Source organism: Coccinella septempunctata, chromosome 3, assembly GCF_907165205.1.
Source record: "Coccinella septempunctata chromosome 3, icCocSept1.1, whole genome shotgun sequence".
In the NCBI taxonomy this organism is placed as follows: domain Eukaryota; kingdom Metazoa; phylum Arthropoda; class Insecta; order Coleoptera; family Coccinellidae; genus Coccinella; species Coccinella septempunctata.
Genome location: NC_058191.1, coordinates 18,804,505 through 18,830,215, shown reverse-complemented (window position 1 = coordinate 18,830,215; position 25,711 = coordinate 18,804,505). Strand labels below are relative to the sequence as shown.

The 25,711-nt window shown below is 38.3% G+C and overlaps 2 protein-coding genes across 3 annotated transcripts in view; one reads left to right on the top strand and one right to left on the bottom strand.

The window, feature by feature from the left end:
* The window catches only part of LOC123310549 (tyrosine-protein phosphatase 10D), a 488,577-nt gene that overhangs the window by 131,189 nt on the left and 331,677 nt on the right, over nucleotides 1-25,711 (top strand). The gene's annotated exons all lie outside the window — the stretch shown is intronic.
* Nucleotides 17,298-18,637, bottom strand: LOC123310553. The gene is made up of 2 exons (XM_044894069.1): nucleotides 18,392-18,637; nucleotides 17,298-17,927 (listed from the first exon to the last, which is right to left on the bottom strand). The coding sequence occupies exon 2, from the start codon at nucleotides 17,818-17,820 to the stop codon at nucleotides 17,473-17,475; it is 348 nt and encodes a 115-aa protein (XP_044750004.1). The 5' UTR covers nucleotides 17,821-17,927; nucleotides 18,392-18,637; the 3' UTR covers nucleotides 17,298-17,472.

Here is a 25,711-nt window from a genome sequence, read left to right as displayed (position 1 = left end):
ATATCAAACCCCCATCAAATTAGATCAGGAGTTCCTCAAGGAAGCATACGTGGACCAATCCTATACCTCATTCATACATCTGACCTACCAACACATCAGAACACCACGATAGCTACTTATGCAGATGATGTAGCAACCTTGGCAACTCATGAGAATGCTGAAACGGCTTCGGAATATCTTCAACAACACTTGAACGACCTAGAAGAGTGGTATAAAAAATGGCGTCTGCAAATAAATGAAACCAAATCAGTACATGTTACATTCACCAATAGAAAAAGCTTATGCCCTCCGGTCAAAATAAACAACGAATAAATACCAGTCAGTTCTGATGCAAAATACCTTGGCATGCATCTAGATCAACGTCTCACCTGGAAAAAACATATTCAAGCAAAGAAACAACAGATCAATCTAAAAATTCGAGGCATGTACTGGCTCATGGGCAGAAAGTCAAAATTATCGATTGAAAATAAAGTTCTGATATATAAGGCAATAATCAAACCAATATGGACCAACGGCATTCAATTTTGGGGATGCGCAAAACCATCGAATACGGGAATTATTCAGAGAACCCAATCAAAAATACTCCGCTCTATAACAGATGCCCCTTGGTACGTCTCCAATCTTACAATTCATAACGATCTAGGAATACCATTCATTACAGAAGACATCAGAAATCGTTTCAACCGATATCAGCAGAACCTGCAAGGTCACGAAAACAACCTCATTAATCAACTAACTGAGAATCCATTCAACATAAGAAGATTGAAGAGAACTTGGCCAGTTGACTTGAATTGAAAATATAGTAAAGAAGAATATTAATAGGTTAATATCTTCAACATGTCTGTAACTTTCATCACGTTTGCTCAATACTTTATAGAAGTAGATTGTAAACCTCAATAAAGAGCTATAACAAAAAAAAAAAACAGATTTCAGTGTAGGTACCAATTTTTAGGCGAGTATTATCGTAAAATGGATTGAAATTCAGTAAAAGTTATGATGATCAATTGGAATCACGTGGGCTGTTGGGTATATTCCTAGTGGATTTTTCTTGAAATTCCTCTGCATGAGTTTGTTTTAGATCCAGGCAGTTACTCCGAGGACTCCCATTATTGTTTTCGTAGTTTTTAATTTTTTTTTTAAGGTTTTTGACCATTCAATTGTGTTTCCGACCAAAATTGAATTAATATATTATATAACAAGAGTTGTAAGAACCATATTAATTGCCTTACAATTCGAGTTGTGTACTATATTTTTTCTTCGAACGCATTCATTCCCATAGAACTTAGGATTCCATTGAGTGAAAATATTTTTTTCTCCGACCTCTTAATAATAGCACTGTTAAACGTACACGAAATAAGCCGTTAATGAACCCTTTGAATGGTTAATTTCCTATTTAATGCATTATCATGGGCAATCGAACATAGAAGTATTTAGCAGCTACACAAATAAATATTTAATTTGAATGTGTCATTGAATTTCGTAGAACCTAGCGGATGAACTGAGAAGAGATGAATTGTGAAAGTTGAAGAGAAATTATGATCCTTAGAGATTAATCAATATATGTATGTACTGATTTACTTGACAGGATTGAAGGTCAGGTTGTTGGAAAAAAACCACTTCTCAGACCATTGCTATGTTTCGATTTCAATCTAAAATATTCTTCAGGGTTCTAAAATGAATAAGAAGATTTTTATTACACATACACAATGCTAGAATATGCAATGGGACACACCATTTTTTTTTATTAAAACCTTTATTTAGAGAGTATGTATATACATTTTTAAAATATCACATTGAAAGCATTACAGAAATCAAAAGGCACTCCTCTCGGGTGGTCAAAGAATTAGAAGCAGAAAATTTCTCGTGAAAAAAGCACGATTCTTCCCCTTTCAATTAGATGGACTCTTTCAGTTCTCAGGATTTCCTCAAAATCCACTGTTGAAGTTTTCGAGCGATTCATATTATAGAGGACGAGGGCTGATATGAACCACACCCATGTTTTCCTCTCTTTTTTCTCGTTCGGTGCGTCGGCCATTAATTCAAAGTGATTTATCTCTTGAATGTCAATGGAGTACTTGATCATCAATTTCCTTCTAAGCCAGGTCCATGCCTCCTTTCCGGTTTCTCAATTCTTCAATCGGTGCATTATTGAGTCATCTGGATCTCCACAAATTTGGCAGTTAGGTTCTGATACGACTCTATGATTGAACATCTTGCTGTTGACCGGCCAAGTTTCATTAATACATCTATAGAGGTCCGATTTCCACTCAGTGTTTATTTCCGTTTCGTTCAGGACCTTCCAGATTTTTTCCCAATTCATATCCAGGAATTTTTTTTCGATAGTATTCTCCTTCGCTTGGTAACTCATAAGACTAGTATAGATTTATTTGCACTTCATTTGGTGATCAGTTCTGAAATATTCCTTGTGTCTTTCATACGTCGTCCGTAACGTCTCAAAAAACCTTCCACCAGTATATTTCGTTACTCCTGCTTCAGTAATTTCATTTATTAGTATGCTCCTTTCTCTCGATATCATTGTTTTAAGCCCCCTTTTCCTTCGGTCAGTTCCAACTGGGATCTACTCACTCTATAAAAATTGCCTCGCCATATATAATTACCTGCTATTTTCACTATTTTTTGTCCATATTTATGAGGCAACGGTAGTACTTGCGCTGCGTACCAGGTTTTAGACAAGACGTAAAGGTTAACGTACCAGATTCTTCTAACCAGATTTCGCACATAGTTCAGTATTTGGGTCGTTTTGATGTTTTCACTTATTTTCAGCCAATTAGTGTTAATCATTTTATTAAATTCTTTTCCAAACCATATGCCCAGTATTTTGATTTCATCTGCTGTTTGGAATATCCGGTCCCAGTTATTCTTTTCAGTTTTTCCAATTACGAGGATTTTAGTTTTTTCTTTGCTCACTTTCAAATTCGAGACTTCCTCAAACCTTTGCAAAACCGATTCGACTTCCGCGATTTCCTCTTTATCTCTTAAAATTACCGTTAAGTCGTCAGCGTAAGCTAGAACTTTTAGTTTTTCTTTCTTCATCTTTATTCCCTTGATTTTGGTTTCTATCATTCTAATCAGTGGATCTATTATTAGACAAAATAAAAGCATTGAAAGAGGACAGCCTTGTATTATTGATTTGTTAACCTCAAAGAAATCAGTCAAGAATCCATTTATAATTAATTTTGATTTGCTTTGATTGTAGACTGCAGTGAGTAATTCTAAAATTTTTCCTTTCACACCAATTCTCTCCAGTACATCCCATAGAAATTTGTGTTTCACCAGGTCGAATGCTTGTAAAAGGTCTATGACGAGTAATGCTATACTATCTAATTTTTCTACCTCTGCAAATATAATCAAGTCCCGCAGCTTAACTGGATTGTTCATTATGTTTTTCTGTTTTCGCGCCGCCTGGGAGTTACTACCGATATCTGATATATCTTCCTCTAGTCGCCCCGCTAAAATTTTCATTAGAATCTTATAATCGCTGTTTAGTAGAGTGATTGGTCTGAAGTGTTCGAGTTGAGCTGGTTGCTTTTGTTCAGGGGTTAATACTATAACTCCGTGTGCAAATTCTTCGGGGATTCGAGATGCATTTGTAAAGTACTGATTCAGAACTTGAGTTAGTTCTTCACCTATATCGTCAAAAACCCTCAAGTAAAATTCGTATGGAAGTCCGTCCAATCCAGGTGTCTTTTTCTTCTGCGCTTTCTTCAATTTTTCAAGAACTTCTTCTAATGTTATTTCCGCATTGATCCTATGTATACTATCTCCTCTTACCCGTTCATTTAGCATGTTCGTAAACTCGACTGCGTTTTATTTCCTGTAAACGTTATTATCGGAATACTTTGGTTTGAATTTTGTGTATATATAGTTTGAAATTTCCCCTGATTTCTTCATTAATTCGTTATCGTCTTCACCTACAAGTTTCGTTATCATAGATATTTTATTATTCCTTTGTTTCATGAAATCATATAGTGAAGGTTTCCCATTATATTCATCCTTGCTTTTGTCGCGAAAATTCCTTTCAATTTTCCTTTCTTTTAATTTAAGCAGAATTCTTTTTACTTCTCGAAATTCAGAAAGACAATCAGACTCTTCATTTAGTTTGTTTTTCAGATCAAAAAGTACGTTATTGTAGAATCTTACGGTTTCTCTTTCCTGTGAGTTGATCTCATATTCTACCCTTTTAAAAAATGATTTTGCTCGTTTTTTGAAAATATCAATCCACCATTTCCCAATATTTTCCCTGTACATTTTATGTTACTTCATTTTTTCAACTTCTATTTTAAATTCATCGCAAACTTCTTCCGACAAAAATGATTGTTTAAATTTCCAATATGACCAGCCATGGTTCACAATTTCCGCTTTTTCTTTTCTTATGAGGCTAATAATGAGTGAATTATGGTCCGAGAATGAGACAGGCTTGTGTTCGCATCGATGTATCGCTTCAATGTTTTCAAAGTAAGTATACGCACGGTCAAGACGAGCTGCCGAGTTTCCCCTGTAATATGTGAACTCAACAGCATTTCGGTGTTTGTATTCCCATACATCCTTCAATTTGAAGGCATCTAAAAAACTACACAGATTCTTGCTAATATTTTTGATCTTATTCCGTGTGTTAACATATCTTGTATTCTCGAAATCAAATGAAAGAATTCTACCATCTGGTGAACACAATATATTGAATGAAAGCCTGTTCTATAGATTACCGGGCGGACCAAAACTAGCACTGGGTAGCGGCAGCTGGTTAGCTCAGAACTGATTACAAGCATCACTGATATTCAGAAAAAGGTTGTGAATCAGACAACAAACGGCATAGTGGTAACCACGAAAAGGCGTTTGTACAGCGATGGAGAAAGCAAGGGGAAACTACTCCATTATTTTTCCCTAGTTTAATCACAATGTCAGCATCAAACAAAGAGAATAATATTACTGATCATGGATCACGGAAGCCAAGATCCGGCAGGGGAGGAACAGCACGACAGGAACGCAGGGCCTCCCAGGTCGTCATCCAGCGAAATCCCTGCGATTTGCTAACAAGAAAAGACGAAGTCAAGTTGAAACTAAAGGATAGCAAGAAAGTTGGTACATGGAATGTGCGAAGTCTATTCCAAGCCGGCACAGTGGACAGTGTTATTAACGAGATGCAAAGACTCGATGTCGATATCCTTGGGTGCAGCGAAGTAAGATGGCCCAACTATGGACAATGTAGAATAAATGACCACACAGTGTACTACTCCGGAGATACATCGACTGGAAATAAGAACGGAGTGGCTATAATAGTCAACAGAGAAGTTGAGAGATGCGTACTCGGCTTTATAGGAATTTCAGATAGAGTGGCAATACTCAAAGTTAATGCCAAACCATTCAACATGAACATCATTCAAACCTATGCTCCAACCTCGGAAAGTTCAGAACAGGAAGTTGAAGAACTCTATGAACAACTCAAAATGGCCCTAAAGCATACCAAAAAACAAGAACTGAATATCATAATGGGGGATTTCAATGCCAAAATAGGCAAAGGGACTGTAGACACGACAGTGGGCCAGTTTGGACTGGGAACTCGAAATGATAGAGGAGATCGCCTTATTCAGTTCTGCCAGGAAGTTGACAGTGCAGTAATGAATACATTCTTCCAATTACCACCTCGAAGACTTTATACCTGGAGATATCCAGCTGATAGTCCGCAAAAAGTCATCAGAAATCAAATTGACTATATTATCATAAATAAAAGGTATCAAAACTCTGTGAAAACCACAAAAACTTATCCAGGAGCGGATGTTGCGTCAGATCACAATCTGTTGTTGAGCAGGATAAAGTTAAAGCTGAAAAAAGTTCAAAAAGAAAAACCCAAAAAACGACCAGATATCCAGAAACTGAAAGATGATAACACAAGAGAACAAGTCAAGATTGAGCTGAAGAACAAAATGAAAAGAATTGCCACAGAAATAGATCAGGAAAACATAGAAGTCGAAGAGGTGTGGAATAAGATAAAGGATGCCTGTAGTTCTGTGGTGGACAATAATCTGAAGGTAGAAAATAGTGCCAAAAGACGGGCATGGATGACTGAAGACATACTGAAGTTGATGGAGGAACGGAGAAAACATAAAAATAAAAACGAAAAAGCATACAAACAAATCAATAAATTAATAAACAGGAAGATCAAAGAAGCCAAAGAATTATGGCTGCAGGGTGAGTGCGAGGAAATTGAATCTTTAGAACGGAAACATGATACTTTCAATCTACACAAAAAAGTTAAAGCAGTAGCAGGAATAAAAAACTTACGAAATAATAGCTTCATTCTGGACAAAAATAACAACTTACTCTATGATACTGAAAGCATACTCGAAAGGTGGAAAGAATATATGGAAGAGCTATTCGAGGAGAAAGAACAAACAGACATCGAAGTATCAGGATTCTCAGGACCGGAGATAACACTTAGCGAAGTAAAGCACGCAATAAAACGTCCAAAAAACAACAAGTCACCTGGTCCGGACGGTATACAGTATACATAGTGAAATATTGAAACTATTCGAAACCGATCAACATAAGATTCTAACCCGACTACTCAACAGAATTTATGAAACAGGAGAGCTTCCTGCAGACTGGTTAGACTCCACTTTCATACCTCTTCGTAAGAAAGCAAATGCTACCAGATGCTCTGACTACAGGATTGTAAGCTTAATGAGCCATGCCCTCAAAATCCTACTCAATGTTTTACACTCTCGAGTATATAGAAAGCTTGAAGAAAATACAAGCGACGTCCAGTTTGGCTTCAGAGGTGGATTTGGAACACGAGAGGCCCTCTTCTCCATTCAGGTTTTAATACAAAGAGCTAGAGACGTGAACTGCAAGGTGTACGCATGTTTTATCGATTTTGAGAAGGCATTCGACAGGGTTCAGCATAACAAACTGTTTCAGATATTGAAGGACTCAGGCATCGACGATAAAGATAATGTTCAGGGAGGCTGTCAACGGAATGGAAGAAGGCATAAAAATCAATGGTCGAGTAATCAACAACCTTCGATATGCAGACGACACAGTACTTTTAGCTGACAGTGCGGAAGGTTTGCAAGCACTAATCAACCGTGTTGTCGAAGTGTGTGGGAGGTATGGCATGAAACTGAACTGCAGAAAGACAAAAGTCCTCATAGTGAGTAAAAGCGAGGAAGTACAACATCAATTTACAGCGTATAATAATACTTTGGAAGTAGTCAACAAGGTAACATACCTGGGATGCAGTCTGAGCGGAGAATGGGACCACTCACAAGAGATAAGATGCCGCATAGAGAAGGCGAGGGCAGTTTTCAATCGCCTCAGAAAAATATTATCTAATATGCATCTTAATATACACTTGAGAGCACGAGTCTTAAGATGCTATGTATTTTCCACTCTTCTTTATGGAGTGGAAGCCTCTGGACACTAACAGAAGCAACATGCAAGAGATTGGAAGCCTTCGAAATGTGGTGCTACCGCCGAATGCTCAGGATTTCGTACATCTACCATATCACGAATGAAGTTGTTATACACCGGATGCAAAAGGACCTGGAGATATTGCAGTGTATTAAGATCAGGAAAGTGTCATATCTGGGACATGTATTGCGCAATGAAAAATACCAACTGATTCAGGTGATTTTACAAGGCAAGATAGAAGGAAGACGGTCTCCGGGGCGCCGACGAACATCATGGCTGAAGAATATAAGGCAGTGGACAGGGATGACGACCATTCAAGTATTCAGGGCGGCTGTCAATAAAATAATGTGGACCAATGTGATTGCCAACATCCACAGAGGATAGGCACTAATAGAAGAAGATAGATTACCGCTGTACCCCGTTCATCCTCACCAATATTGGTAAACAAAGCATATCCCAAGGGACATGTGAAGAAATGACTATTTACCTCTTGTAAACAAACAATGTCCAAATCATTGCTACAGATAAAGTCCGATAAACATTCCTGTTTGAACATTGCTCTAATACCATTACAATTCAATGTTGCAATCTTATGAACTATTAACATAATAGTTAGGAAAGAAAAAATTAAAACACCCTTATTTTCCAAAATATTAAAAACATTTTTTTTTCTTTTTTTGTACAGATACTTTACTCACTGTTTACTACTCGAGCATTACCTCCCCTATGTTTTCGTTAATGATCTTTCCGTCTGGTCCTTTAAGCTTAATTCTCACTTTCGGAACTTTCCTTTCTTCCTCGCTTGAACTATTTTTTCCTCTTCTCCTATTTCGTTTCCTTTCTCTCGGTTTGCTCTGTTCAATTCGGTATACATAATTCACGGGGCCATCTTGATCTTGCGTTGTTTCTATGATCTCGGGCGAATTTTCAATACTTGAAATATCTCCCTCAATGTCTTCCTCCAAGTCACTCCCATTCTGTCAATCAGTTCCGATTTCTTCTACAACTTCAGTTACGTCGTTTACTTCACTAATTTCAGTTATGTCGTCTGTTCCTTCCATGTTTTGTTCCGTAGGGTTTTGTTGATACACGTATGTTTGATCTTTGATGTCCGTATTTTCACTATTTTTTGTTGCCGTTATTTCAGAGTGAGTTTTACTTCCTTCATTTCTTCCACCACTACCCCTCAGGATTTTCAATCTATTCGCTGGTTTGTTAGGACAATCTCACACCATTTTCCACGGGAAATAAATCTTCGTGCCCACTCCATTTCTCTCTTGTTATAACATTCACTTTTCCGTACTTCTCCAATTCAGTTTTTATTACATCATCATTTACTTCCATAGGAACTTCATGGATTCTCACTACCGTCTCTGCTATTTCTTCAGATATTAGAATGACATATTCCATATTGTCTTCCTCGTCTCTATATTTCAATTCTTCCCTTTCGTACTTCTGAATTGCATTTTTAACCACATCGATGGTCGCCAATTTGATGTAAATTCTCGCTCTCATATTATCATATTGTATTCCACATACATCATCATTTTTGAATTTGAATTTCTCCCTAATCCACCGATGAATTGCAAGGGGGGTTGGTTTTTTCCTAACACATTTGAAGTCTAGGGAAATCGTATTGATGCGTCTTGTGTTTGTACATTGTTTATCTCCGTCGTTACCTGTGCGTTACACTGTCTGTGCGGAACTGGAACAGTGAGAGGAACATTGAATATAATTCAGCTCAGCATACATGTACCTGATTCAACATTGAAAGAGGGAAAATACAATTACGTACAGTCTTTTTGGGATTTTATAGTCGAAAACATGAAAGATATAAAATAAACAATACAACTTGGACACCATCAAACGAGAACTGAACAATAGAATTGATAAATCAAGAAACAAATTGCTCTCATCATACATATACTATGAGTAATAATGCATACTGTTTTGATCTACACAAATGACAATGACATTCAACTCGTTCAAGTTATTTCTTCTTTTATTTTGTTGATGAGATAGTAGGGGAAAGGTGCACTAGTTGATCCCTTTGGGTAAGATGATCCCTTTCGAGTACGGACTCATGAAAAATGTCATCTGGTTGAATTCTACGCCATAACGTAGCCTCTACCACACTTCTACCTCAATTTTTTAGTACAGTGCAAGCGAACAGTCGATATTCACAGAGAAAAATATCAATTGTGATCTCTTAGTCTAAGATTAGGTTAACTTTAAGCTTATATGCTACTTTTGTTGTGAATGGTTGATAACAATGATTTTTATATTTGTTACTTCCTTATATGCTTATTTTTGATTTTTTTTCGACTTGAAGACAATGACGTTCGTGTAGGTTATAATAGCTTATGCTGAATGAAAAAATTGAACTTGGGGCAAGATGATCCCCCAACTTGTGTACAAGATGATCCCTGGGGATCATCTTACACCTTAATTTTTTTACATACTGTTCTGGGGTCTCATAATCGTCAGAATGGTATACCCATAAATTCTTATAGGATTTTTCAGTTAGGAATTATGCCGCGTAAATATAAATATTAATAAATAAATGAAGAAAAACCGAGGCGGATGGTCCAAAGTATCAATGTCAAGTGCTATTGATGCTGTTAAAAATGGAATGGCAATTAAGAGAGCGAGTAGGGAGTTTTCAGTGTTGCTAATATCATTGAAACGAAGGACTGAAGAAATGAAGAAAATAGCTCGTGGTGCAGTGAAATATCTGGGAGTGAGAAAAACTGTTTCCACTAATGAACAAGAAACCGAGCTCGTGAGCCATATAAAGGACATGGAGCTTAGAATGTAGGGATCAATAAGAAGAGAAATTTCGTACTTTATTTTGTAATTTCAGAAAATGTTGAATATTTTAATGGATCCCAAATTAGCTTTTTTCGGTGGTGCATTGAAACCACCATTCAGAATACGTGTTCGTTTAAAATTTTTGTGATATCACACCTTATATGTTGATTTTCAGCTGTTTATTCACTTGCTAATTTATAATAATTTATGCCAAATAAAATTATTTTATAATCTCTATAGATATTTTATTCACATACTTAATTCTTGAAAATATGGGAGCTAATTGAGAAAATGCGGTCAAGATGATCCCTGGGATCATCTCAACCATACCACAGGGATCATCTTAAACACAAGGGTGTATAAGATGATCCTTTTGTAACGTTTTGGAAAATCGAAAATATTTCAAAAAACCTTTTGTGACCGACTATTTCGAGTAGGACAATAGAAAGATGGATACTTCTAAGAGAAGTACACGTTTGTGCTACCCGAAGAAACTGAGGAATCACGTAAATTCTTGCTTAAGCAGGAGATCGTCTTTGGCACTATTTCCCTAATAGGCAGTATTCAAACCTTAAATGTCTGTTCTTTTGTTAATGTATTTTTCATCCTGTTTTATAGATATCATCTCATGTAGTAAGCGTTTCTTCAAAGTTTTTTGGTGTCCTAATATTTTTATTGAATCGATGTTAAATTGAAAGAATGTAGTGTACTTGAAACGTGTTCTGCTAAAGCGGTGTTAATTTCCTTTTCCTTTTTTAGAGGGTTGAGTATGTTGAGGGAATCTCTTTGATGTTCGGAGATTCTGTCCTTGAGGTAACGATCTGTTTCTCCTATACCGGGGGACCCACCCCAGACGCGGCGCTCATTTTCAGGGAGTAAATGAAGATATTTTGGATATCTTTTCTTGTGGTGTGTGTAAGATGTCCCAAAGCACAATATAAAATTATTGTCATATATACAGGGTGTTCGAAAACAAAGATATACTTTTTTAAATGTAACACCATATATTTGACCTCAAAAATGGAATGGCAAGCTCAAATTATGATGAGTTTCCTCAGATTACTTTACAAATCAGAAGCACCCTTTACGAGATAATGGCGAAAAATCGAAAATATGGAGTTTTTAAATAGCAATTAATGAAGAAACTAGTTACGCCAGCGATACAGACAGGGTTTCTTCGAGTAGATAAGTTGGCTACTCCTACATATAAAAGAACCATTTTCGCCATTATCTCGAAAATGGTCCTTCTAAGGTATGAAGTGATCTTAAGAAAATCATCATAATTTGAGCTTACCATTCCATTTTTGAGGTCAAGTACAGTGTGTCACATTCAAAAAACCCTACACTCACCACAAGAAAAGATTTTCAAAGTATTTTTATTTACTCCCTCAAAATGAGCGCCGCGTCTGGGGTGGGCCACCCGGTATATGTAGACTGACAATCCCTGCAACAAATCTTTTAGATTACCCGTCTGTTCCGATATTCCTGAACAGTACTGTCAGTATTTCAGAGACGATGCCTATTGGCCCAGTCGTTCGAGATCTATTGTTATTCGATTGCTGGCCAGTAAAACCAGCAATATCGGAACAGGCCCAACATCACACAACAATTCTTTTGGAGTTGTACTCTTTAGTTTTGTGAAGTTTTCTGTTGGTGTTGTTAGATCGAAAAGCCACGTCAACACCAAGCGGTAAAATGGGTTCTCTTATCTTCTCAGATAAACTTTCAACGTAGGTCAGGGCGTAAAATTTTTTGGTTTAAATCATATTACTATTTTGAACTTGTTCTCGATTTTTTCTGTGAATAATTTTTTTTATGATTTTGGTTGGATAATCATTTTTCTGCAGAATAGATCTCATTTTGTTCAAGTTATTTCGGGGAAATTCGGGAGAAGACAGTTTCAGAGCTATATTTTTTAAATTGTTGATAATATAAATTTTTTGTGCAATGGTGTGCTTCGAATTAAAATTCAAATTGTCTCTGCCTGAAAAGGTCGTTTTCTGAAACCAATTATATTTGCAGATGTCATCTACGTATATCTTAAAAATCGGCAAGTAGAAGGAAATTCGATCTAGAGCAATCTTTTGAACTTCTACCATAACGATGTCAGCTACTACAGGAGCAAGACAATTACCCATTCCAAGCCCAAAAATTTGTTTATAATATTTGTTCTTGAAGACGAAGGAACTGTTTTCAACACAGGAATTGAAAAGTTGTAAGAAATCTTGAATTGCTAGGGTTGTATGTAGCTCGATTTGACTCCATTTATTTTCTATCAACGTGACGGCCAGAACAATAGGTATATTCGTGTATAGAGATGTTACATCCAGAGAAACAAGGACATGGTTATCTGGAAGGACTACATTTTTTATACTGTCAATGAATTCGAAAGAGCTTTTCACATAACTTTCGTCTTTGTCGAAGGCATAAGACAACAGATTTGACAAGAATTTAGTTAGATTGTAGAGGGGACTTCCAATATAAGCAACCTTTGGTCTTGAAAGATGATTTTCTTTGTGTATTTTTGGTAAAAATATGCTTTTGGACATAAACCATTATTGCATCTTAAGAACTCAAAAGAAGAAATATTTCGAACGAGTTAAATGTCATTGTCATTTGTGTAGATCAAAATAGTATTCATTATTACTTATAGCATATGTATGATAAGAGTTATTTGTTTCTTGATTTATCAATTCCATTGTTCAGTTCTCGTTTTAAAGTGTCCAAGTTGTATTGTTTATTTCACGTCTTTCATGTTTTCGACTATAAGACTACTAAAAGACTGTAATTGTTTTTTTCCCCATTTAATGTTGAATCGGGTACATTTGTGCTGAGCTGAAATATATTCAATGTTCCTCTCACTGTTCGATCAAAAATTTCTTCTTGTGCACATAGTATACAGATATTTATATGATTGTTTATTGTACGAATTTTGTGCCCCATTGCATATTTTAGCATTGTGTATTGGTAATAGAAATCTTGTAATTCATTTTAGAACCCTGAAGAAGATTTAAGATTAAAATCGAAACATGTCGGCAATGGTCTGGAAAGTGATTTTTGTTCAAAAAACCTGACCTTCAATAATACATATTATAGGGAACGATATAAATGTAATTTACTTAAAATATCACAACTCGAATATGTCTTCTATGGACTTCTCGAATTGTTCGATCGGCCGCATAAATATTAACATGCCTATATGAACATAGAAAATTTATAAAGTGTAAAATTTGACTAGATATCGAGAATTTCCATTCAATTCAATATGTGGTCAACGGAAAAATCTTGTAACCAACTTGTTTATTGATTGACCCCCCGATCGGGGGGTCGTAGGTTCGAATACTGCTTTGGGTGGTACTTTTTTCAGAATTCAATTCCAGTCTGCATGCCGCTAAAAAACCTTCATTTTCTTTATGTTCATTGTTGGCCTTAGTATTGAATAAATTGACCAAAGTGACGATGGCTTCATTGTTTTGGACAGTTCTTCAAAATATGCTAACATAGCATTTTCCGAAAATGAATTGATTTTGTATTTTAGCTTCCAATCCATGAATATATATGAAACATTTTTAGCTTTTTCCACTATATCGGGTGGTGTGCACAATTCATCTTTGCTGCTACTAGACATTTTTCACAACAATTTCGTTTTAAAGGATTTATCTTGGCAAATCCAAAAACTGGTAACAATTCGCGATGCAATTACGAAACGTCCAAAATATATGGATGCTATTCGTTTCCGTGGTAAGACTGGTAACTACCAAAGGCTCTTGCCTCGTTCGTTTTTCAGGACGGCGTGTAGTGCAGTGCATTAATTTGACGCTCGATGTCAAAAATAACAGAACAGAGTTAACTCGGGTTTGCAAATAAAACGCAAACGTTGACCCACGGTGTATTGAGTGCCGCAAAACGAACGATGTGTATATCTTATTGGTTATTCGCCGTGCGATTCAATTTACAGATTTCAGCGTATTGGCTGTTGAGCGTGCTTTCTGTTTACGGTAAAGTGTATCGCCAAGTTTTACGTTACACAGTGCTTAAAATAGGCAGTTACAAGTGACTTTCGTCACTTCATTTATTCTGTATATACCGGTATATGGATGTTATGGTAATTATTTTATCTTATATACCGTGTGATATTTCTCACCTGACAACTAGATTGAAATTTTTGAATACGGGCCTGCAATTTTTCTATTTATTTTTCTTATGATGAAGGTGAATGCCTATAGGAACAAGCTCATGAAATATCAGCGAAAAATTTGACATATTATCGAAGATATGAGAGTTTATATATTTAGAATTTTTTTATAAATCACCCTATATCCCCGAAACGAATACCCGTATGGGACATTACTTTCAGAGGATAACTCATTTCCGCCATTTTTACTATCACATAATATATGTGTCGACTCCTTGATAACAAGTTAACCGAAACTATATTGACCATGATTCATAAACTATGATATACTTGAATTATTAAATCACTTTTTCAGTAAACTTTCTAGACAGTTTATCCTTGTTTTTTTATATACATGGCGTCCCACGGTGGGTGGCCTATTCGTCGTTCACGTCGAACGAATCATAGGATTGTTATGAAAAGTTCGTTACTAAGGTTTACGCTTCTGATATATGGGTCTGATTCACACAAGGAATTGTGTTTGTTATATGAAATAAGCAAGGAATTTTTGTGGAGAATATATAGAGATCTTGGTTTTATTGCAAGTATTTGTTATTCATGGACAGGGTGATGAGATAGTTTGGAGAACTTGCAAAAAGTTTGAATTATACAACATCAGCATCTTCAAACGCATAATATTAAACTTTTTTAGTGCATGATATAAACGCCTACATTCCAGTTCCATTCCATTTTTATAATCTCGCAAAATTAACGTATCTATAATTCTACGTTAGCAACAGAAGTCGTAAGCTGAAAACCCTCACTCTCATAGAAATTTTACCATATTTCCGAAACCATGAGGTTTTCGTGTACATCATTAGATGAGTATTTTGATTTTCTCTGAACTTTCAGATGAAAAGTTGAGTGGCCCATATGAAATAACCAAGTTGTAGTTTGTAGTATTTTTTAGTAGTAGCGGCCACATCGCAATATTGAAAATATTTCAGTATTGATACTGATACAGTCAGATACAGTCACCCCCAGTGGGTTGAACACTCAAGGATGGTACCCAAATTTTCAGAACAATTTTATAAAATGAGTTCTTCGTAAACGCAACTCACCATGGGACAGCCTGTATAGCAGATCACTATCACAGTTTGTCAACGTGAATTTTACTACTTGGAAATGCGTGTCCAAACGTACCTGAAAACGAATATTTGAAAGTTAATTACAGATGTGTAGGAATTCTTAAAATTAAAGCACTGTCACTAGTTAACTAGCTAGTCAATTACAGTCATTTTTGGATCTGTACCTCATGAAGGGGAAACATAGTTTAGCAGTGGCGGCCGCGGTTACTGTGTTGAATAGAATAAAAAAGCCGGGAAATTGACTGTACAAATTGATAAAATCCGTAATGAATTTTTTGTTTGCTGTCTTCTTAACCATCGTAGGTGAAATAACTAAATTAATTACAGAAAAATAGAATGAAATGAAAGCTATTATAGGCGACACGCGACACGTTCTCCGCTAATGAAAAAAAACTGCCGTTTGTGAACGAAAGCCCCACACACTGTCGGTTAGGAATGAGAACCAATGAACCGTCGCTCGTCGTTCCAAAAATCTTTTTTTTTTTTGGTGTAGCAGGGGGAAAATCTGCAGGTCAGACCAACCACCCTCTCCTGAGGGGGAACAAGTGTGGGGTTTCTCACTCTCCTGAGCTCGAGACCCCCTAAAAACCCTAAACTGCTTCTTGAATTTTGGTTCCGGGCATTTGCCTATAAACCGTTCATCTCTTATGCCGCCCACAGACTTCGTTCTTTTCCATCCGTTCGAATCGCCGCGATTCGAAACGTCATTCCAAAAACGCCAAAAACCGATGTGTGTGGTGAAAATCCGACGATTCGGAACGACGGTTTTTCACCACAGACTTCGTTCTTTTCCATCCGTTCGAATCGCCGCGATTCGAAACGTCATTCCAAAAACGCCAAAAACCGATGTGTGTGGTGAAAATCCGACGATTCGGAACGACGGTTTTTCACTACACACATCGGTTTTTGGCGTTTTTGGAACGACGGTTCGAATCGCCGCGATTAGAACGGATGGAAAAGAACGAAGTCTGTTGGCGGCATTAGTCGGTTTTCTTCTCGCACACAATCGTGCTGGGATTTATGTGTTTATCCCCTATTGGATTGACACTTTATTGAATTATTCAATAAGTTTCTGTTGTTATTTTAAACTCTTTTTAATTGATCTCTTGGTCTCCTTCGGTAAATTCGCATTCTCCTTTTGTCTTCTTCTGGGTCGTAGTCCACTAGTCTCCTGAGTTCTTGATTCGGATGGTTTTTCGCTGTTTCGAATAATTTCTCTGCTTTTCTGTTCATGAATTCCGTTATGGTTTCCCATTTTAGGTCCCTATAAATCTGTCTATTCCTGACAAACCAAAGTGCATCTATTGCACATCGTAGCAGCTTGTTTTCTTTCGATGCGGCTCTTTGCCGCGAAACCCCAGGCAATTGATCCATAAGTCAGTTGACGGCTTTGATTATCTTCATGAAAGGATTACACCACATGTAATGTATGACTCAGGATTTCCCAGGTGTGACACATTAGATAAAGCGAATGGTTTTAATAAATTTTGTTGATTCAATTGACGAAATGAGGAGATCCTCTAAAAGTTCACATACACGAGCAGATTTTTCCACGAAGATGAACAACATATCTATGTCTCTTGTTCCTGTTACTCCCGATGAGGTTTTCGATGTTCTTGTCTCTGTGTCGACGAAGAGATTTTGTAGTGCGGATGGTTTACCTTGTAGTTTGATTCGTTGTGTTGCTTCGCCGCTTTCCCAGTTGATAAATTCGTCTTTTCAGACTGGCTATTTTCCGGTGGAACTGAAGACAGCTGTTGTGGTGCCTGTTCATAAGAAGGGTAATCGAGCAATTTTTGAAAATTACAGGCCGGTGGCCCTGTTGTCGGTATTCTCGAAAGCTATCGAGAAGCTGTTCCTGGTTAGACTTAACGGGTTCATTGATCGTTGCGGATTGCTGTCTGCCAGACAGTTTGGTTTCCGAAAGGGTAGGAGCACTGAGGATGCCATGATATCCTTGTACGGCGATATTCAGGAGGGCTTTGAGAATGGCATGTGCTGCATGATGCTTTCTTTCGATATGAGCCGTGCTTTCGAAACTGTGAACATAGCTGTGTTATTGTCGAAACTGGATCGTATGGGTTTGCGGGGTGTCGTTAATGAATGGTTGGTTTCATATCTTACCAACAGGTCGCAGAAGGTGAAGCTGACGGAGAACGGTGTGGAGGTGCTGTCTTCCTTGAGGGTGCTCTCGTCTGGTGTGTCGCAGGGGGGTACACTTGGTCCTGCCTTGTACATCTTGATGGCGGACGATAGTGTTCTATGCCTTGGATCATATGGTAGTGTGATCCAGTATGTGGATGATACTTCTGTCCTCATGAAGGCCAAAAGTGTAGGTGAGCTGGCCCTTAGAGCTAGATGTTGTTTTGAGGCGATGAGAGGCTATTGCCATAATAATGGACTTATCCTGAATGTGAACAAGACATCTATAATAACTTTTTTGCCGAATGGAACAATAATGACGGAAAGTCCCCTGGTATGGGTGGAGAGTTCTAGCTTACAATTGTCAAGTCAGATCAGATTTCTGGGTGTCATATTTGATCGTCATCTTCGTTGGAGGGAGCATATCGACGCCCTGTGTGGTAAGCTGGCCTCCAGAAACTATGCAATGCGTCTACTTAGAGGTACGTGCAGTGTTGAGGTCCTGAGAACGTACTACCACACAGCTGTGGCTCCGTTACTGGAGTATGGGTTTGTTTGCTGGGGCAACAGTACCGATTCGGACAGGGTATTTAGGATGCAAAAGAGGATCATCCGGTCACTTTTTGGTCTCACACGTCTTGCATCATGTCGTGAGTACTTCAGGCAGAGTTTTCTCACGGTTCCATCTCTGTTCGTGCTTCACTGTGCAATCTATGTGAGGAAACATCGTGACATTGTGGAGCATGACGGTTCCCGATGTGCTACAAGAGCTTCTGTTGACGGAATCGTAAGGGTTCCCTATACACGACTAACCCAGATTCAGAGAAGTTTCAGCATTTTGGGATGCAGAGTGTACAATCATCTTCCCGCAAGAATAAGGCAAATTCAAAACTCGGTGAAATTCAGGTCTTCTCTGAAGTGTTTCCTGAAGGAACAAACTTTATATTCACTAGATGAATTTTTCACATCACGTTTTTAGGAGTTTTTCTATTGTTGCTTGTTGACTTGTGCCAACGACTGGAGTTCAAAGCTGGATGCTGGAAATCCTGTTGACGTTGTCTATCTTGACTTCTCAAAGGCTTTTGACCGCGTGTCTCATAAACTTCTCCTTTTCAAGTTAGAAAGCTTCGGCATTCGTGGTGACCTCCTGTTGTGGCTCGAAGCCTTTTTGTCTAATAGAGTTTTTCAAGTTCGCGTAGGTGACTCGATATCATCTGCTAGAGGGGTGTCTAGCGGTGTGCCCCAGGGTTCTGTCCTGGGGCCGCTTCTCTTTTTAATTTTCACGTCAGATCTGCCTGCTAAGGTAAAGTCATCTTGCGCTCTTTTTGCCGATGACGTAAAAATTTATGGCAATCCATTATTAGGATCAATACTGCAAGGTGATCTGGATGCTGTATGGAGGTGGTCCATCACTTGGCAGCTCCCACTCAATTTGGATAAATGCACAGTCCTTCATATGGGAAAACATAATCCGAAACACTCCCACTACTTATCCCACCATGCTATTAAATCTGTTGCATCTCAGTCAGATCTGGGGGTCATTGTCACTGAGGATCTGTCCTGGTCTGAGCATACAGCTGCTGCCTCCAATAAAGCCAAGAGAATGTCGTTTCTCCTACAGAAGACTTTTGGCCGTTGTGATCCTCGCACTTGCAGCTTACTCTACACCACATATATTCGGCCCATCCTCGAATATGCTGGTCCAGTTTGGGCCCCGGTGCTGGCCCGTGATGTGAATCATCTGGAATACATCCAACGAAGATTTACTAGGATTCCCTATGGTAGGAAAAGGCCCACTCACGAGGAAAGACTTTCTTTAATGCACCTCACGCCATTTGCTAACCGTCGTCTGAGGGGTGACCTGATCACAACTTATAGAGCCCTTCACGGCTTGTTCAACGTTGATGTGTCCCACCTCTTTTGCCTCAATGCTGACACTCGTCTGCGTGGCCACAACTTCAAGCTGACGAAGGAGAGGTTCCGGTCCACCAGCAGAGAGTTCTTCCTCCCCAACGGGGTTTTTAATTCCTGGAATAGCCTTCCGACAACAGCAGTGAACGCCCGCTCTGTGAATGGCTTCAGGAGTGCTATGGACAGATGGTTCGCCAGTGTTTCTTCGTGAGACTACTGTGAAATTGTATGTGTGTGTTGTGTACATTTCATTCATCTCTTGTTTTTCTTTTTCACAATGTCAACTCGTATTAATTTTATTTTTTATATGAGTTTATAGATCACGATCTCAACTCTTCTGTATATTCTTAAAAATAATAATAATAATAATAATGTTTGACATGTCTAAGTTGTATATGTATTATTAATTATGATGTGCTCTATAATTGAAATGAATGTCAATGTTTGTCTATATAATTTTGTAATTGAATATTGACTGTATATATTATGATGTATGTTGACAATTTCCCACACTCTTCAGTCAGTGGAAAAATATATTTCTATTCTATTCTATTCTATTCAATTTTGTCTCTTTCGACATGTGGCTTCTTCTTCCTATAAAAGGGTAGAGTCTATTCATCGCTGCTTTGGTTTTTATCGATTGCTTGTTTGATATGACTTTTCCAAGTAAGTCCTTTGTCAAGCGTTATTCCTAAATATTTGGCTTCATTTTTCCAGTCGATTTCTTCGCCGTCAACTTCTAAATTCGTTGTGGGTCGCAGTCTTCTCATCTGTAATAATATTGCTTGGCTCTTTTGTCCATTGAGTTTGATTTTCCACTTTATGCACCAGTCATTTGATTCGACAATCGTTTTTTCCGTGAAGATATCTAAATCATCGGCTGATTCAGATATCTTTTTCTTCGCCTGTTGACTGTTCACAGCCTGTTTCATTGTAGTCTCCCTCTTCTTTTCCTGCTCTGTAGGTTTGGTTTTCGCTACTTCCTGAATTTTTTGTTCGGTAGTTGTTGTTTTTGTTACCTTCTTTTTCTGCTCAGCTGATTTTCGGGAATTCTTCTTTCTGGTCACCAACTTGAACTCGCTACATCCTTTGTAGCTAGCTGGATGGCCCTCTTCTCCACATAAGACGCATGAGGCATTTCTCTCTTCACCTTTTTTGGTGAGTGTGCAGTCATTGCTGCTTCCTGAGAACTTCACGCATCTCCACGGGAAGGAGCATTTGTTCTGTGCATGTCCGTACCTTTGGCACCTAAAGCACTGGCTTGGACTTTCAGGCCTCTTTTCGTGTTCAACCACAATACAAAGTTTGTAAAGTCTCTTCACTTCGAAGATTTCCTTTTTCTGCGTTTTAACCAGGTAGAGAGGTATGGGCTTCTTCGTCTTGTTCGATGTCATTCTGGATACCTCGGCGTCTGATATTCCCTGGAATATCAGGTCGTCCTTAATCAACGCAAGATCAGCGTCGATTGGTAAATGCCTAATATCGGCATATATCTTCTTCTCCTCCTCCATTTGGTAGGTAAAGAATTCTTTACCATGTTGTTCGAAGAATTTTGTGATTTTTCTAAAATCATCTACGGTTGACGCGTATACCGTCTTTAACTACAGTTGCGCGGTTGTAGTTTATCTTTTTTGTGTAGAGAGCTTTAGATATCTCTACCCAATCTGAGGTACCCATCATCGTGATGGGTGGAATTTGATCCCTTTTAGGCACTCCTGTTGTCTTCTTGACAGTCTCCTCATCAGAAGAGGAGCTTTCTTTGCGCGCGCGTTTAGTTGGGGCGCGTTTTGGGCCTTCGCAACCTGCGTTGAATCATTTTTCCTTGTTTCGGGTTGTGAAACAATTCCTAAGGGAATTATTTTTGGAACCCGCTACCGGTTTTGTGATTGCGGCGTAAGTGGGAGATTTCGGCATATTATTGCGGCTCATTTCCTCCCTCAAGAGGAGCATCTCACCGACCAACTGTGACACAGTTTCAGTCAGTTTGACAATTTGAGCTTTCAACTGCCCATTTTCTTCTCTGAGCTTTACGAGCTCCTCGTGTTCGCCTTCGCTGAATTCTTCAGCATCGGTTGCATCCATGTAGGAACCCTCATTATCTGAGGTTTCCGACATGGGTTTCTACTCAAAAATCTCAAAATATCAAACGATTTGAAAATAATAAAATCTTTGCTAGTCGAATATAACTATGGTTTAAAGCCAAAAGTTTTCTCGCTATGAGAAAACTCAGGAAAAAGATTCGAAAAATAAGCTCACCTGATGTTTTCTGCAGAACCAACGATCAAAACAACGCCTGGACTCTGGAGGTGAACACCAAATTCGAAAATTTTAACGAATTAAAATTTCGATAACACACACGTTCCAAAAATCAAGCTCCGACTCTGACAGATATTTTCGGCACGGTGTTTCACCACAAACATCGGTTTTTGGCGTTTTTGGAACGACGGTTCGAATCGCGGCGATACGAACGGATGAAACAGAACGAACTCTTTGGCTGGCTTAAGAGATTGGTTTCTAGGAAATTTAAAGAAGGCTAATAGATAGGATAGCCAACGCCGTGGTAAATGTCCATTTTTGTAACGTTGACATAGCTAATGATGGTCCCAACGGGATATCCATTGGATGTCTGCGATGGACGTCCGAATTCAGTTCAAAGTTGTGACATTTGTGCGTCCCTCAGATGTCCATAGAACGTCCATTGTACCAGAAATGGACGCCCCATGGATGTCCATTATGTCCGAAGAAAACTTTCTGTGGATGTCCGTAGGACTACTTTGTGCTATTAGGATTGTCTCATTCGTTCCTCGTTTCATGCTCCTCAACAATCTCCAGAGCCGTTTTTGCGCTCCGTACATAATGTCCGCCTGCATATATCATTACCAAATCACTGCCAGTATTCCTCCTTAATTTCTCGAACCCTTTTGTTGACTTTATTCTTCATTTCTATATATCTTCTTCGAATCTCAAGTGTTGGGGAGTTCCTGAATTGCAAATATATTTCTTTGTTTTCTATTGATTTTCTATTGATTCTCTTGATTTCTGATGCAAATCAAGGTTTGTTGTTAGGTCTGTTGTTCTGCGAAACCGTGGGTGTTCCTAAGGTTTCTTCAGCATTTTTACATATGTTTTCCCTCAGTTTGTTCCATGCTGTGTTTGGTGTGTCAAGCTGCACTAATGGGTTGCGATCGATGTGTTGTTTGCATCGGTATGAGTACAGTCGTTTAGTGCTTTCGTGATAGAATGACTTGATGTTGAATTTTTTCATTTTTATTGTTGGCTCTTTACTCCTTGATTGTGCTGTTATCCTTATTTTCCCGAGAACCAATCTGTGGTCTGTTCCGATGTTGGCCGAGAAAAGAACTTTAATGTCTAATATTTGTTCCGGCAGGAGCATTCGATTGATAATAATGTAATCAAGGATGGATCTGTTGTTCCTATTGTTGTAAAAGGTGTATTTGTGCTGTTCTTTATGGGGGCAAGAATGTGTTGTTTATACGTAGTTCGTTATATGCGCAGAACTGTGTTAACATTTCGCCATTTCTGTTCATTATAGAAGGAAAATTTTTCGAAAACTAACCGCGAAAAGTCTTATTTTAGAGCAGTTTGTGACGTTTTTTCGCCTTACCTGGGGATAATATTCAGAGAAGGAGTTAGCGCAAAAATCCGAAATTATAAGTTCTTGTTTTTATATACTCAACAGTCACATCATAAACGAACATTTTTCATAAGTGTCTATCTTAAAGGTTCTTTTATAATCCATGTTTTACATTTTGTTATATGAGTGAACGATAAATTCGGTTTTGGACGACCGGCACTTTTGATTTTTTGTTTTTTTTCTAATGTCAGCGAAGAAAAACGAATTTATTTCAAATATTGTACGTTAAGGCAAATCGGATTTTGGATTTTCCAAATTTTTGGCCATAATTGCGCGAATACAACAGACACGGTAGACAGAAGCTCACCCTCAGCCACATACGACGTACGACGTACACACGCTGGATGTGTACCTATGGCAGCTGAATACTGTGGACTGTTACGGCAAAGAGAACCTCTTGGTTAAGGGACGTGTGGGGTGCGAGGGGTAGCTGCTGCACCAATCAAGGATCAGTTCGAGAGAGCAGTGTACGTGCCGTCTAAAGTCGCGTCCACACTATGCTGAACGACATCATTCGACCTGTGTCGAACGGAAAAGTCGAAAAAATGTGGACGTGTGTCGAATCGAATCGAATTGTCCAAAAGTCGAATCGAATCATGTCGCTTCCAACCCGAATCAGCGCTGTCCCGCTCAAAGAAAGTCGAACCGAATGAAGTCAAAATTCATAGTGTGGACCTTGACGAAGACGATCTTTGAAGGGTGGTTTTAATTCCAATGAATGAATAAACTACCAAGCACAACATCGCCCTGAAATAATTTTTTATGTTCGACTGCATCATAAACACTTTATTTATGAATTCGTTTACAGTCCATAATTGACTACTTTATTGGACACCACTTTATTGGACTCAACTGTCACTATAATGCCAAATAAATATACTAGATGCAAACAACACTTTATTCAAGGAAGAAGAATTGAACTTCGACCTAAAAACGAAATCATGAATTACTATTCTAAACATTAGTGTGGTATTGAATATCAAAAACACATTCTTTGTTATTCTAAAAATGCATCCCTGAGGAAGTCGAGCTCGAAGTGGAAGCACAGTTTTCGATCTGCAATACTCTTGATGCTAAAATCAACTACTTCCTGGCCCAATATTATGGTTGCAACACTTATTTTAGTACTTTTCGATTCATCTATTTAGTCCATAGCGAAGAACTTTTGTGAGCTTTCAATTCACTTTCGAAGTAAACCAGAATACTGTCTTCTGTCGATTTTACAATTTTCTTTGTTTTACACCACTTGTTATAAGGCCGCATACATATTTTCATAAGCATTTTTAGATTTAGTGGATAAGAGAGATTCTTTGGCGCTTACGGCTGAATTTTCTACGCTTTCTTCTCCAGAACATCTATTTTTTGGATTATTATGACGTTTGTCAGAAAATTAGGGAAGTACACAACTGTGTTTACTCAGGTTGCTAAGGTCGCTGGTTACTAAGGTAAGAAAATCAAAAGCACACTTAATGTTTTTCAGTAATAAGCCATTTCAGAAAATAAAATTTCTGCATTGCAGTCCAACATAAAGCTTTGTATGCAACTCGTACATAATTAGGCTTTATGGACTTGCCCAAGTTATTGGCCTCGCTCGCTTTGCTCGCTCTGCCATAAACTTTTGGACTCGTCCATAAAGACCTAAATTATGTACTTGTTACATAAAAAGCTATTATAGACAAAATCGTTCGGTAACACTCATTCGTGGGTATTTGAGAGTGATCTTCAATGCCCAGTACACCTATTTGGAAATTTTGAACCCGTAATTTGGAGGGTTTGTTCACAAATCTGACCATTGTAAGCCGTTCCTATACTCTAAGTTGAGCTCGTCAATTTTATATTGGAGAAGATCCTTCATGAAATCGCTGGCCCCAAATTTCTCTCGACCTTTCTTGGTACTACATGGGCCTCACCCAAAATCTACGAGGACATGACGTCGCTGACAACCTGCAACTCCGATTATAATCGATTTCAAGCGAATAACAGGAAATTACCGCGGTTATTGCTGGTTTTGCCCTTGGTTATGTCCCTTCACAACTTCTAACCTCACTTCAATAACCAGAAGTTTAACCCAGCTCTCGAGTATGGTTATCTCCGGTTATCTCTGGTCCAAAATAATGATGCTGAAGGGCTAGTTCATGACGTCACGATATTATAACCAACACTGACCAAAAGCGCTTGAATGCAGTTGGTTATAGTTGGATGACCAGGTTATTCGCTTGAAATCGATTTATTACTACAAAAGCTGCTGTTGAAACACCGTTATCATCCATATTGTTTTTCAAAATCCAACTCGTGCACTCATTCAATGCTCGAACATACCTGAGTCGAATGTCGAATCGTTCTTCATCATTCGGAACGTCTACACTGCGAAACCAGTCTGGACGCCATGTCGAGTCGACCGTAGCGAACCGAATGTGTCGCCCCGTATATAGTCCATTCAAGAATGATTGACATCTCGGGTGGCTATGGAAAATCGAATTTAAGTTGGTAATAGCCCATAAG

Excerpts from the sequence above, each read along its gene's own strand:
- LOC123310553 (XM_044894069.1), bottom strand. The coding sequence starts at position 17,820 with ATGAGGACAGAAGTATCATCCACATACTGGATCACACTACCATATGAT.